The 14,551-nt window shown below is 39.3% G+C and overlaps 1 protein-coding gene across 3 annotated transcripts in view; it reads left to right on the forward strand.

Moving 5' to 3' along the window:
• The window catches only part of psen1 (presenilin 1), a 46,387-nt gene extending 42,378 nt beyond the window's left edge, over window positions 1-4,009 (forward strand). For all 3 annotated transcript variants that reach the window (XM_028821528.2, XM_051919922.1, XM_028821529.2), the window contains 2 exons: window positions 1,470-1,588; window positions 2,875-4,009. In XM_028821528.2, coding sequence (XP_028677361.1) covers window positions 1,470-1,588; window positions 2,875-3,030 — 275 coding nt within the window. In that variant the 3' untranslated portion in view covers window positions 3,031-4,009. The remainder of the gene's footprint in view (window positions 1-1,469; window positions 1,589-2,874) is intronic.
• The last annotated feature ends 10,542 nt before the right edge of the window (window positions 4,010-14,551 follow it).

The raw sequence follows: 14,551 nt of genomic DNA on the forward strand, positions 1-14,551 counted from the left end.
CTCGATTGCAAGCTTTCCACACAAAATGACTTTAACTTCTGAATTTATTTCCGCTTGTGTTTTAAATTAGTGCTGTGATTTCCATTTGTAATCAATAGAAATAAAACCTTGTCTAAATATTGTCAGTCTGTAGTAAAGAATAAAAAAAGAAACCACAAAGTGGCTGCAACCTAAAACCAAAGTCACGTTACACAACTTCTAGTCCGATGGCATGTCAAACCTGATGACTACAGTTGCTAATCATGTCAATTAATATGATTAGAAAAGGCTTGGGATGTTAAGTTACCGGACAGTGTGCCAAATCATGCTCACCTGTTTTTCTGACAGCCTGTAACCTGCTGCCTGAAGGAGCCAGTGGTGTACAAAGGAATAACTGGTATAGCAAGTTCAGCCACAATCCCAGCCCTTTTTCTCTTTTCCCAGACTGTCATCGTACATAAAACATGGGATTCTGTTCTGTTTGCTAGGTCCAAAACACCCACATTCCTTATTTCTTCTCACTACCATCTATGCATTCTACTTCCGGAAGAGTATGCATTGGTTGTCTGCTGTCATGCACATAGAGGCAACTTGTACAACTAAAGACAAAATCAAACCTGTTGGAGGGGTGAGTCATTGACATTTTAGACTGAGCCTCTGGTGTAGGTGTCAGGAGGGAAGGAGAAGGCATCCTGGCCAGGGTAAAGGAAGGATTCACACCCAGCCAGGAGGCCATAATGGAAGAATCAGGCAAATGGTCTCACCAGGAGCAGTTCATTGGCCCGTACGGCAGGTGGCAGTGTTTCTCAGAGCTAAACCCAATCAGGACACCCACAGGGTGGCATAGGAGTTAAAGTCCGTAGACTCAGGCCTGTCGGGGTCTTTGTGAACTGCCAAAGGGCGCTCTTGGGGGAGGACTGCCCTGGTTTTCATATGACCTGGAAGTGCTTCAGAGTACTTGGACAGGAGCCCGGAAGCAATTCCTAGGTCTGACTTAAAAGGAAGCATGCTGCCTCACTTAGGTTGAGTCATAGTCAGTAAGCAGTGGGCTTCGCGTCTTGGAGGAGGAAGGAGAATTGTGCATGGTTTATTTTTGTTCATGTTCTATAGAAAAGGTGTCTTTGTCGAATAAAAATTGATTATTTGAACCTGGAATTGTATTGGATATTGCCGTTTCTGTGGTTTGGAGCCTCAGTGGCACCACTAGTGGTTACAGTGGTTAAGTCAGACTACATTATTGGTGGTTACAGGAGCACAACACTACTGCCCCCACTTTCTAAGATTATGTAAATGTAGTTAATAACTAGTCAGTACCTGAAAATCACTGAGCAATTTGTCTAATTTAACATGGCTGTAACTTGCATATGGATCAGCAAGTAATGGACACTTTTTTTAATGATTACATATTAAAACACAATATAAACTGCTTTCTGTCATACCAATGGTTTCTTGCCATATCTTTATCTTGGTTTTTCTGGGTTTTTTTTTAGGAGGTGTGAAGCTTGGACTGGGGGATTTTATCTTCTACAGTGTGCTAGTAGGAAAAGCTTCTGCCACAGCTAGTGGTGATTGGAATACCACTCTGGCATGCTTTGTTGCCATTCTTATTGTACGTATTTTCACTTTCTACACAGTGTATATTTTCAGAGTAGTTGACCATGGTTTATTTTATACAACATTGCAACTATACAAGTTAATTACTTAAATTGCATCAAACAGTAACTTGATAATAGCGCAACAATTAGAAAGCTAGGCAAGGACTAATGGAGTTCAGATTATAACTGAGAAAATTGGGAGTAGACATCGTATATTGGATTATAACTGAGAAAATTAGGAGTAGACATCATATAATGAGAGAGCAAACCTATGGCTTTCATAGTTCTACAGTACATTGAATGCTGTGACCTGTGCTATTGTACACTAGTAATTTCAGTTATTTGTTTAAAAAAAAAAAAAGTCTTAAAAGTAATTTTTAAACAGGCAGTTTGCCATTGCAAGATGAGGAAAATATTTAGAGTAGGTTATACTTTAATGCCATCTTATATAACTATCATCTCCACGTGTCTAGCTTCAGTTTTAGTTTACTTTTTTTTTTTTTAATGAGGCGTCCTTTTTCTCTTGCCTGGGGAGAAAGATTAATCAAAATGCCAAACCTGTTGTATGAGTCAGTACAGACATGTACATTGAGTCATTCAATCCGTCTTGTTTCTCGTTCTGGCAAATCCCAGATTGTGCCAAGAGCCTTTGCCACTGCAGAGTGCTGCTGACAAACTTTTAGATTGTTATGCAACAGTTTGATTCCTCAAACCTCATCAGCTGCTGAGGGTTCAGATGCCAATGTGAATTAAGTTGGATAAATAATGCAGAATAACTAAAAGGCCTGCTTTGTTGTTCTGAAAATATATTTTTAAAAATTATATCTTAGTTTGTTAAAGTTGCAAAACACAGGGAAAAACTGCAAACATATAAACAGGTCACAGCATGCCTTCAGCCACGTAAAGCAAACTCACTTTTAAGTTGTTAATGTGTCTGTGTTGTACAGAATGTCATACTGCTGGTAATAGTTATTTGGGCGTTGGCTGTTGGTGATGTTTGTATTGTGCTTTTTCTTACAGAGTTGCTCAAAGTTTATCTCCCATTAAATGTGTATTTTGGGCAATGGACTTTAAGCTTATTATGCTGTAGGAATATTACTCTCTGCACATCTTGCTCCTATTATACCATACTTCTAAGGATATACTGGATTGTCTTTCCCAAGCTTCTTCACTCTTAGGCAGGCAGTCATTTTTTTGATAATCATTTTGTTTATATGCATAGGTTCTATATTCTTGGTTGTTGAATCTCCAGTCTGTTTTCTGATTGGTGTTTATTCCTCTTTCTCTGTTTTGTTCATAGGGCCTGTGCCTAACATTGCTGCTTCTGGCAATCTTTAAGAAGGCCCTTCCTGCCCTCCCCATCTCCATCACCTTTGGCCTCATCTTCTATTTTGCTACTGACAACCTTGTGCGCCCTTTCATGGACCAATTAGCTCTTCATCAGTTTTACATATAGCACTGAGACCCCTTCGCAGTGCACCGCTGCTAACAAACCAGAACTAAAAGTAATAATAATACTGGAGAAGTGGAAGCCTTCAATATCACCTCAGGAGCAAAAAGAGATTAAACCATTCTGGAAACTTGATTTATATTTTTCCTTTGGTTGGTGTGTGCAGTCTAGATGGTTTCAAGTGTTCCCATCTTCTGTGGGTTGGAAAATAAGTGGCTTTGGTCTAATACAGAATTGAAGGTGTGCCTCTTACACCACCTTAAAAGACCGTGCATCTCACGGTGTTAGAGGCTCTTTTTGGTCTGTCATTTCAAGCTGTGATTTTTTTTTTTTTTTTTTTTTCTTTTCCCTGTGTTTTCACCCCTTTTAGGGGGCTTGTTTTAGATGGAGAAGCCTACTTTGTGATGTGATGTTCTGTAGCATTGCATCAAACAGTAAACTAGGGAGGTTATGTAAATTGGTTCAGTTACCACTGATATTTACCTGGGACTCCCTAGTCATCTCGTAGACCACAGGCTCAGCAACTGTCAACCTATTGGAGCAAGAGGGAGCATGAATCAACCAGAGAATCGCACATTTTGGCAAATAGCATTAAACAAGAACTGGGGTGCCACTTCTTACTGGAAAAGTAGAGGGTGAAAACTGCCTTCGTTATTAATCTGTGGTGCTTGGGCTGCATTTGTAAGAGGAAGTGTGTTAAGAGTGGTGTTTCTGGAAGCTGTTCTGACTTGATCAGATTCCTTACAGCCTATGCACTGATGATTTTTTTTTTTTTTTTGATGTAAATCTTTACTTTATATTTTCAGTATATACACTGGTCTGTAAATAAGAAACTGCTGCTTATACCCCTGGCCTGAATTTCTACAGGCTAATGATTCTCATGTTAATTTATATGAACAAACAAAATTTCACTTTTGATATAAATTTTGTGAAGAAGTTTTTCTTCTGGTAGTGAAGAATGAAATAAAAGACTGCATGCCTTCTGCTCTCAAGCATTTTTTTTATGTACTTATAACAGACAGAAAGGAGTTTAAGTTTTGAAGTTAGCGTAGATTGAATCTACGGCATGAGAAGAACAGTACTGATGTTCACAGTTGAAACAGCCATTTATAATAGAGCGGCATTGTTTCCAAGAAGAACGCAACGATAATCATTACAGTGTTATTACCAGTTCACTTTGAGAAGTTCCATGTGTGCTATTTGTATCTGTTCAGCATTGGACAGATGATATAAGCAACTGGACAAGTTCTGAGACCAATCTTATCCCATGGATAACTGACAGTGAAACTGTAAGCTAAAAAGCACGAAACTATTATCTCAACTTCTCCATGTTTCTTATTTCACTGATACCTTCCATTTGTTGTTTGTTTTTTTAACATAACTGCCCGTTTCTGAACAGTTAACTCTCAAATGCCTTGGGGGATACTATTGAATGACTCACCTCATCAAGATGTGCAGTTCTTCTTTTCACATGGCATTTTTTCTTTCCTTGCAGCGTATGCCACTCAGTTGTTATTTCAGGCTCCTGTTCTCTCTAGTTTGGACTTCTGTTACTGGTTGTTAATACCGCATCTTCACTGTTTTGCCCTCTTCACTGGCTACTCATTGCTCTTTTTGTCACGATTGTATGATGTACTTGTTCAAGCATGTTCATGCTCCATGTTTTTAGTATCCCTACTTTCTTTCTTGAAGTCTGTTTTGGTTATGCTTATCTAATAATTCTACGGTACCTCCAAAGCTGGCTAACAAACTTACTGTGATTTTTCAGTTTACTGATGATCGGGTTAATCTTGAAGGTCTGCTTATTTGCTCTTTCTCATGCCTTTATCACTTAATTAACTACACTAGTCTCTTGTCAATTTCAAACTCTGGCTGCTTCTGTATTGTGGCCTATATAGAGTTTCCATGTGTCTATTCACATTATGATGCCTTGCCAACTTCACAAATATTTTGGTGGCCCTGCTAAGTAAATAGTAATAATTTTCAGATTCCTCCACCTTCCTGCAGCTTAGAGTATTGTGCTGGCTGCTAACAGGTTTAGTTTGTCCAGTCTGCTGAAGAACTAACTAGTAGGATTGGTTCCATTAAAAAATCCCTGTATTAACTGCAGGAAAGGGTACAATTGTGTCCGCGAGCTTTCCTGCCAGCCATATATGCTGTATGTGTCAATGTGAAGTTGAGTATTTGGCAACTTTAGATTTTTTCTAGGATTTTTACTACAAGGAGTCAAGAAATGGGAGCATAACCCAATAAATGGTCCAGAGTAAGAAGTACATCAGGTAAGCTTATCCATATCTATTATCTAAAAAGAACTACAGAAGAGATTGAAGTGATTTCAGTTTTTTTTTTAATACAATCCTGATTATCATGGCTCCAGATCCCAGATTTGTTTAATTAAGCTTTGAATAAGCAAGTGAGAATTTCCGTGTAGTCCGTACAAATCACAGTAGTACTATTACTACTACAGATGTCATGGTATGGGAGGGTGACCTTTGAAAGCAGAAGGCTGATGGTTCATTGTCTCCTGTAGATAAGTAAGAATTTTATTACATTCCTGTGGATCAGTGTCCTGATTGCTCTCACCACATCACGTTTCACTTGCTGACATCCCTTACTAGTTGTCTGGTGTTGTCAGTCAAAAATAGTGGTGTTAAGCCTGCGGCATTTCAGAAAGTACCAGAACTTGGAATCTGTGGTCAAGAACAAAAATTAGTTTTTGGAGGATTTTCACTGTGTTCATGAACAAACGGCTCATTTTGTGGAAGGCATTGAAACTTTCAACACCTTGTCCACTTGGAGCATACAGCTACCCATTTTTTAAACATATATTGTGTACTGTATATCTGCATGTAGCAGCCCAAGTTCTAGAAGGTAGTCCAGCATGGAAACTGGCCCATTAAATTACAATTCATGTGCAATGGGCCATTTTATAAATGAAAGTTAAACTATAATATTGCTATGTAGAGGTGGGAGCAAAGAGTATTGATCTGCTGTATGTTGGTTGTACATACAGTATTAGAATTTTACATACATGCAACTATAGGAGTATTACTACATATATTGATTAGCAACAACTTTTAAAACCACCTGCCTAATATTGTGCATGTCCTTCTCATGTTGCCGAGCAGCTCTAACCTGTCGAGGTATGGACTGTACAAGACCTCTGAAGGTGTCTTACAGCATCTCACACCAAGACATTAGTACCAGGTCCTGTAACCTGTGAGGTGGGGTCTCTGTGGATCAGACTTGTTTTTCCTAGTGCATCTCACACATTCTTTATGGAATTGAGATTTGGGGAATTTGATGGCCAGGTCAACACCTTGAACTGTTTGGCATGTTCCTCAAATTATTCTTGAACAATTGTGGCAGGGTGCATTTTCCTGCAGAAAGAGGCCAGTGCTATCAGGTAATAATGTTATTAACAAGGGGTTGCCGTGGTCTGCAACAATCTTTAGGTAGGCCGAACGTATCAAAGTATCCTCCACATAAATGCAAGGACCCAAGTTTTCTCAGCAGAACATTGCCCAGAGTATCACGCTGCCTCCAGCAGCTTGGTGGTTCTTATAGTGATTCCTGTTGCCATTTCTTCCCCAGGTAAAGGACACATATGCACTCAGCCATCCACATGATGTTAAATGGCATATGATTAATCAGAGCAGGGGCCTCATGTATAACGTCTTGCGTAGAACTCACACTATAACATGGCGTAAGCACAAAAGCGGGATTGTGCGTACGCACAGAAAAATCCAGATCCAGGAATCTGTGCGCATGCATACTTTCACGTTCTTCAACTACATAAATCCCGATCAGCGTGAAAAGTAACGCACGTGCACGCGCCTTCTGTCCCGCCCCAACTCCTCCCAGAATTACGCCTCTTTGAATATGCAAATCAATATAAATAGCCTTCTGTGAAAAGACAATGGGAAAAGCACGGGGGAAAATATAAGAATTTCAGCGAATACCAAGTGGAGGCAAAGGAAAAACGTACTATTTGTTGGTTTAAACAGTGGTATAATCAACAAAAGAAAGTTGATCGAGTGACAGAGTGTCGGAAAAACTCGAAACATCAAATTCACAAAGTCGCACAGTGCCCGAAATAAAAAAGAAATCATATATCAAAGTCGCCGTGAAAAGGCAAGTCGTAGCCCACCGTCTGAGTGTCATATGAAAGCGTATTAGGGTCCAAACAAAAAACATAGGCACACAGTGGGGGAAAAAAGCACGAAATGTCAACTTTAATCTCGAACTTTCCACTTTAATCACGTAGTTTATTTTGCCATTAAAGTAGAACATCATAAACTTCATCTTAAAATCGTTTATTTTACTAGTTTTTCAAGTAGCATGTTAAATGCTTTGTTCTGTGTTTCATCTTCTATGTGCTCTGTGTGTGAATCACTACGTGCTTCCGTTCTTTCTCTTTCTCCGACAGGACACAGAATGCATTACATTCAAGATATTACAGCTCTCTGAATAATTAAAATACTGAGATGTATACGTGATATCATTTTCATGATGATAGGAATGGAAGCATGTTATTAAACATGGGAACACAGTGGCGCAGTGATTATTCATATCTCATGCAAGAGGCTTGCTGCGCCATGTGCGACCTTCGATGAAATAATGTATTACAGAAGTACTGTCTCTTTCAAACGTACTAACCTCCAATTCCTGTCCATACTTTTCTTTATCCAATCGCCACACAATCAGCTCTGTAATAGACGTTAAGCCATTTGTAAGCTTAGAACGCCGATTCTTCAAAACTTTTAAGGAACATTGAAATATCTTCGTAGTACATGTTTAATTATTCTATTCGTCTATCCTTCCAGTGTCGCGTCAGCACCAGCAAGAATACAGCGCAAGGCAGGAGCTATCCTTGAACTAGCTATACGCTGCGGCACCGTGTCCTCACATGTTTAATTATTAACAATACAGATTATTTAAATGAAGTTAAAGTTTTATATTGCTACAGGCTAATTACGATCAGATGCATTACACTAATAAACAATATGCAGTTAATTTCAGTGTATTTATAAAGCCGCGTCAGGAATGTGGAGCTAAGAAAGAAAGGATGAGCACACAGGAACAGTAGTTTGACCATTCTGTGGACCATTATATTGTTACAGGTTAATTACAATCAGATGCATTAAATTGATGAACGATATGCGGTTAATTTCAATGTATTTGATAAAGCCGCCGCCGTGGATGTGGATCTAAGAAAGGGTAACCACGCCGGAAGAGTAGCACTGCTTTGACGCTGGGTGCCGCCAGTCTGCAAAACCGAGCGGGGAAATTGCGTATGCCAAGGTATGAGTTACTGTGGAAATGTGCGTGGCTTTACACCAAGTTTAGGTTTTATACATCGCGATTTGAGCGTGGAAAGGTTCGTATGCAACATTTCTGTGCGTACGCACCGTTTATACATGAGGCCCCAGGTCACCTTTGTCCATTATCCAGTTCTGACACAGACTTACCCATTGACAGCACTTTCGGCAATGGACAAAGTCTGCATGGTTTGTGGCTATGTAGCAAACTGCTATACACTGTGACACCTTTCTCTTGTGGCCAGCATTAGGTTTTTAAGCAGTTTATGCTAAAGTAACTCCTCTGTGAGATCTGACTGGACAGGCTAGCCTTTACTTGCCACACACATCATTGAGCCTTGGCTGCCAATTACTGTGTCACTGGTTCTCTGGTTGTCCTTCCTTGGACCACTTTTGGTAGGTACTAATCACTGTGAACTTGGAACACCCCACAAGGCCTGCAATTTTGGAGATGCTCTGACCCTGTTGTCTAACCATCACAACTTGACCTTAGTGAAAATTGCTCTGAATGTTACAATTCTCCCTTTTTTTTTTTCTGCTTTAAACACAAAGAATTATTCACTTGCTGCCTAATATAACCCACCTTTTGACAGGTGCCACTGCAATGAAATAATCAATGTTATTAAGTACACATGTCAGTAGTTTTAATGTTGTGGCTGATGCGTGTACAATGGCGAAGAGGGCAAAGTGGCTTTGAGTGGAGTGCAGCAAGACTTGGCACCGTTGGGATGGGATTTTCACATGGTTAGGGTCAGTTTACAGCCCACATGTTGTTTAGGACATTTTACTCTCTACCCACGTGTTTTTGGGTATTCTTCATGTTTCTGCCCTATCCTAATTGGAACTACGCTGGGAATTCCCACTATCCCGTCATGAAGTAAGCAGGTTAAGAAGATAGAGTTGGTATTGTCTTTCCACCATCATAGAGCGACACAATCTTTATCATTGCTGCAGTTGTATTTGTTCAGAGAAACAGATCTGAAAAAAATCTTTTGACACTAATCTTTATTCCACTTAGTTCATAGAACTATTTCAACATCACCTACCATAAGGCTACATAAACTGCATGCCTGCAAGTTTTATTGCAGTGTTTTAGAAAAGATTTTTACAAACACTTTTATACCATTTCTATGTTAAAACAGTTTTTATGTTACTTGGCAATCTGTTAATACTTTTGTAGGTGCTTAAGAATTGACCTGAATATTTTGATAATTAGTTTAAGTAGACAGTGTGTGGGGGGGGGGGGGGGGGAGGGAGGGGAGAAGCTCTATGACATTGTAAGCCTAAACTTTTAGGAGTGCTGCTGTGGGATGTAGCCTGGCTGTGCAGCTCTTTACTGGCAAGAGATAAGAACCAGTTTAAATCAAATGTATGATGCTGAACTGCTGCCACAACGAACTTATGGCTTCATAAGCTGTTAAGTTAAACAAGTACATTGTACTGTTCTCACCTGCTCCTGATGTCGGAAATTTTGAAAATAGGATTTTAGCTTTATAAACTTTGGGTAATTGTAAAGTTATCTTAAGGCCATGTCACATTTGATGACTTTTTCCAACAATTTTCAGCTGTAGCCTTAATTTACATAATCTTAGCAAGTTGTAGACATTCAATAGCATGATCCTGTGATGGCCAATCCTGTAATGTGACATGCATAACATCTCACTCCAGCAAAATCAGGCAGATCGGTGGCCTTGGTAACAAGCTGGACGGAAGGACCTGGAGAGAGAGCATCTGCAAGGCACTACCTCCCCTGGGACGCTAGAGGGCAGCCCTCCTGAGCAGCGGTAGCACCACGGATTCCCACAGCCCTTTTGGGTTCCAGGGGAGCTGCAGAGCCCTACAGTGGACTTCTCCACACCTGGGAGTGATTGCAGGTAATACTGATGAGACTCCTGGCGCACTCCCAGGAGCTGAATGGAGAGCCAGAGTCGGGAGGAGGTGGACAAAGCTTGCCAGGAGAGGAGGTGGAGAAAAGAAAGAGAAGAAGGAAAATGACTGCTTTAGTGTTGTGGATATTGTGCTCTTGTGGGGAGCGAAGAAAGCTCTTCCCCACTTATAAATAAGGGTGTGCTGTGTGGCAATTAGTGTCCTGCCTGCCTGTGTCAGGGTTAGGGCAAATGTACGTGCCCCGTAGGTCCACACATGTTATTGGCTGTCACAAAAAAGGGGGTTAAGACTTAGCAGGATGGTCAGTGTGCAGTCGCAAAGTTTTTTCTTTTGTGTGCGCAAATGAACATGGTCTGCCAAGTAGATCAGAAACTGCATTTGTCAAGTCTGATACGCCCAATGACTAGGAGTTGTGTTATGTGTCGTTGGCTTTAGAAACAGGGCTGCACCTGAGTATAGCTATAGTCAAATCAAAAAATACATCGGGTTTGAAGCTACAGTGACTGTTGTCTTAAGGTTGCAGGCTGTAATCCTTGTAACTGTGAAATGTACTGTATATTCAAAAAGTTAGCTAAGTGTAAAAATAGGCAAATGAAAATAGCGAGCAGCTCATTTGAGATAGAAGTTAATGATTTGAGAAGAGGTGTCCTTTAAAGCCTGCGGTGGGTTGGCACCCTGCCTGGGATTGGTTCCTGCCTTGTGCCCTGTGTTGGCTGGGATTGTCTCCAGCAGACCCCCGTGACCCTGTGTTTGGTTTCAGCGGGTTGGAAAATGGATGGATGGGATGTCCTTTAAAGCCTTTCTGAGATAAATTATTAAAATGGACACGGCATATAAGGTGTTTGTATCCAAGTCACTTAATCTGAAAGGATTTGGGCCCCACATTCGAATGTCCACATGCAGTCCTCAGGAATGCAACCATATATAAACTATACGTCTGTGCAGTCTGACAGATTGTACTGAAGCCTTAATCCAAGGCCAGAGGTTGCATAAACAGTGTGTATGTTTCATGAATAGCTTGGGCAGCTCGAAGCCTTGACTGCTTTGCTTTTTTGCACAATTTATTTTTGGCTCCTTTTGCTTTCCTTTTTGTTTACTTTATTAAGAGTGAAAGAATTAGTAACCTCATTAACAATTTTTGTTGGTTCAGATACATTTTTTCCAATCATTTGTTATTAATATTTTGAAAGTTTAAGACTCAAGGAATACACCCATAAATGAAGTTGGTATAAATAGAAAAAAATAAAGAAAAAAATTTACATTTTTGTTGTCTAACGAAAGGAGCTGAAGTGATTAGGTGCTCGCTCCTGCATAAGTTGGGGGAGAGGCAGTGGGAGATGGAGATTGGGAGACATCAGTTTTAAACAACAACAACATTTATTTATATGGCACATTTTCATACAAAAAGTAGCTCAAAGTGCTTTACATAGTGAAGAAAAGAAAAATAAAAGACAAAATAAGAAATTAAAATAAGACAACATTAGTTAACATAGAAAAGGAGTAAGGTCTGATGGCCAGGGTGGAGAGAAAAAACAAAAAAAAAAAAAACTCCAGAAAGCTGGAGAAAAAAATAAAATCTGTAGGGGTACCAAGCCACGAGACCACCCAGTCCCCTCTCTTCTTAAAGAGAAGCACCAAGGGGTTGAGATCTCTTTAGAGAAGATTCCTGCCATGTTTTGACCACTTTCTTTATGGATTTATTTATTCTGGATTTAACTTCCACAGATCACTTTTTATTATTACTAGGGGGCTTTGCCCCCTGCTTGCTTCACTCAGCAACCCCCATGTCTGTGCTATGCGCTAGTCTCTTTGCGGTTCTGTCGCTCACGTATAGGGATACAGTTGTACAATTTAAACAGATTATTTTCATGAGAATTGTTACATATGCATAATAGGACTAACTATTTTACATTACAGCGAGTAATTAACCATATTAAAAAATACTTTCAAATTATTACGTTTTACTATATTTCGTGTTGCGTTTTAGTTTTTCATTGCGTTATACTATTTTGTTCTGTTTGCCTTTGAAATTAACACACAAGTATTTTTTTAAACTTACACTTTTATTGTAATACTTCAGTAAAAACAATTTGAATTAAATTTTTGTCACTGTCACTTTGAATTTTGATTCTGTGTTTGGACTTACATCGTGACAATGCAACGTATAACTGCCCGTGAATTTCGTTCTTTCTCTGTATTAAATAAAATTACTTTTTCGAATGTTTGGTTCTGAGATTTGTTAATTGTCTTTGCAAAAGATATTCTAACAGGAAACTGTAAACGTTTTAATACGAATGGCATATCAAGATCTCTCTTTGGTATGTAATGTTATCCTTGAAGATTTACTACATTACCTTTCCTGGATCCATCCTTCTTTCTACAGTAATTCGTGCGGTGGAAGACCGGACGGTATTAACGGTTGTAGATATTGTATGGATATTGTAAGTCGACGTTTTCATCTTCCGCACCTTCACCACCAACTGTTTAAGCATTGTCTATTGATATGCATTTAACCAGTTTGCTGTGTATCCGATTGTCATTTTTGGCGTTAATTCGTTTAATTTCATCATTTCTCAGTGCTGGGATTGCTCATGCACTCATTTTTTCTGTAGGTAACCCTTCGTGATAAAATTCTTCAATAAGATTTGGACATAATAAGTCTTCTTTAATTGGGAACTTAAAGTGAGGAAAACGTTAAAATTTATAAGAGCTGAGAGAGCAGGAACTGTGTCTGTCAAAAAAGCATTCACACGAATGAGAGGTGAGAGTACTGTGTGCATGGTTGAAAATGGTTGAGAGGAGAGCATGTCTTGGAAAAATCTCATGGCCAAAGTCTTAACTCTTGGGTCTTGAAAAAATCTTCCAAAAAGTCTCATCTTGTCGCAGGATTTTTTTTATTATAATAGAGAGATTTATTATTATCTCACTTATGCACCTACCCCTTGCTATACTAGTGTCCTCATTTGTCCAGCTCATCCTTGGTTACGTTGTCGATGGTGGTGGGTTCAAGAGGCTCACTGAAAGTACAAGGATGGTGAAGTCAACCTGTACCGTCACAACATTAGCCTTATGTTCTTGGGGTCTTTTATTCTGGGTAATGTTTCACAGTATTCCATTTGTTGATTTGTTTCACAGTTTTAATACCTTTGGTTCTAGTGATGAACTTGTCCTTTTGTTAGTGACTCTTAGCAATTCTTGTTTAGAATTTTTTTTTTTTTTAACCATTTCATGATACCAGTAATAATGACATTTTAGATATCAGCTCTTGTTAAAGTTACTCAACATCATGTGCATTTCCAAGTCTTTTTTAACAGACCTGTGTGGTTGTTCACAATCCTCATTGCCAGGAAGCAATTTGGAGAGATTGGTTCGAACTGAAAAACTAGATACCCTCTACTGGCATAAGAAGTCTACTATAAGTGTTGTCTCTCTTTGTCGATATCTTTTACTTCCTATAATGACTGTTGTATCAAGCATAAATAGGAATTCCAGTGTATAAGATGGGCATAGGTGGCACCAAGGTGCTGTACCTTAGATTTCTAGCTAACTAATCCAGAGTTTTGTGGTTGTTCCATGGCCTGGCAACTCTTTGTGCAGAATTTAAGAATTCTCTGTATATTTTTCTGGTTGATCTGGTTTCCTCATCAAATCTCAAAAATGTTTCAATCCGATTCAAGTGTACTCAGAAGACAACATGGCAATCTTCTTCTTGTACTTGTATCATTTACTTGATTGGTTTCCAATACACCAGATGTAAAATCTTTCAGGCAGACCAGGGAATGTTCTTTTTCCCTAAAAATGTGACATCCAATCTTATGAACTGTGATAATGTCTGAAGCCTTGCATCTGTTGGTCATTAAATTTTTTTATTGAAATATACTCCTAATTAGCAGGACTCTCTATCTTCTAGAACTTTTTGTTAAATAAAATAAACATAAGAATGACTCAGAAGGGGTTTAGGATCCAAAGTGAGAAAAGCCCTGTGCCGCTTGAAAGGTTTGAAGGTGCACTGTGACACTGCTGGTCTTGTCAGAGGCAAGTTGTGGAACAAGTTCATCAACCGTGATAGTTATGTTCTCTGTGTGGCAATACTGATGCTATAAACAATGAAAGTGTCCAGAAATTTGGAGCACACAGCTGGATATCTGACATGTGGGTTATGCAACACTAGCCATTTCAGATTTTTTTCATGGATGTTTTAAAGTTATAAGCTGTTTTTTCAGTGTTGGTCTCCAGTCTCATTTACACAGAATTCTAATGACCAGGCATGACTCGGGTATCTTTTTGCTGTATGTAAAATAAAATGAGATGCCAAAACA

Source organism: Erpetoichthys calabaricus, chromosome 16 (genome assembly GCF_900747795.2).
Source record: "Erpetoichthys calabaricus chromosome 16, fErpCal1.3, whole genome shotgun sequence".
NCBI classification, from domain to species: Eukaryota; Metazoa; Chordata; class Cladistia; order Polypteriformes; family Polypteridae; genus Erpetoichthys; species Erpetoichthys calabaricus.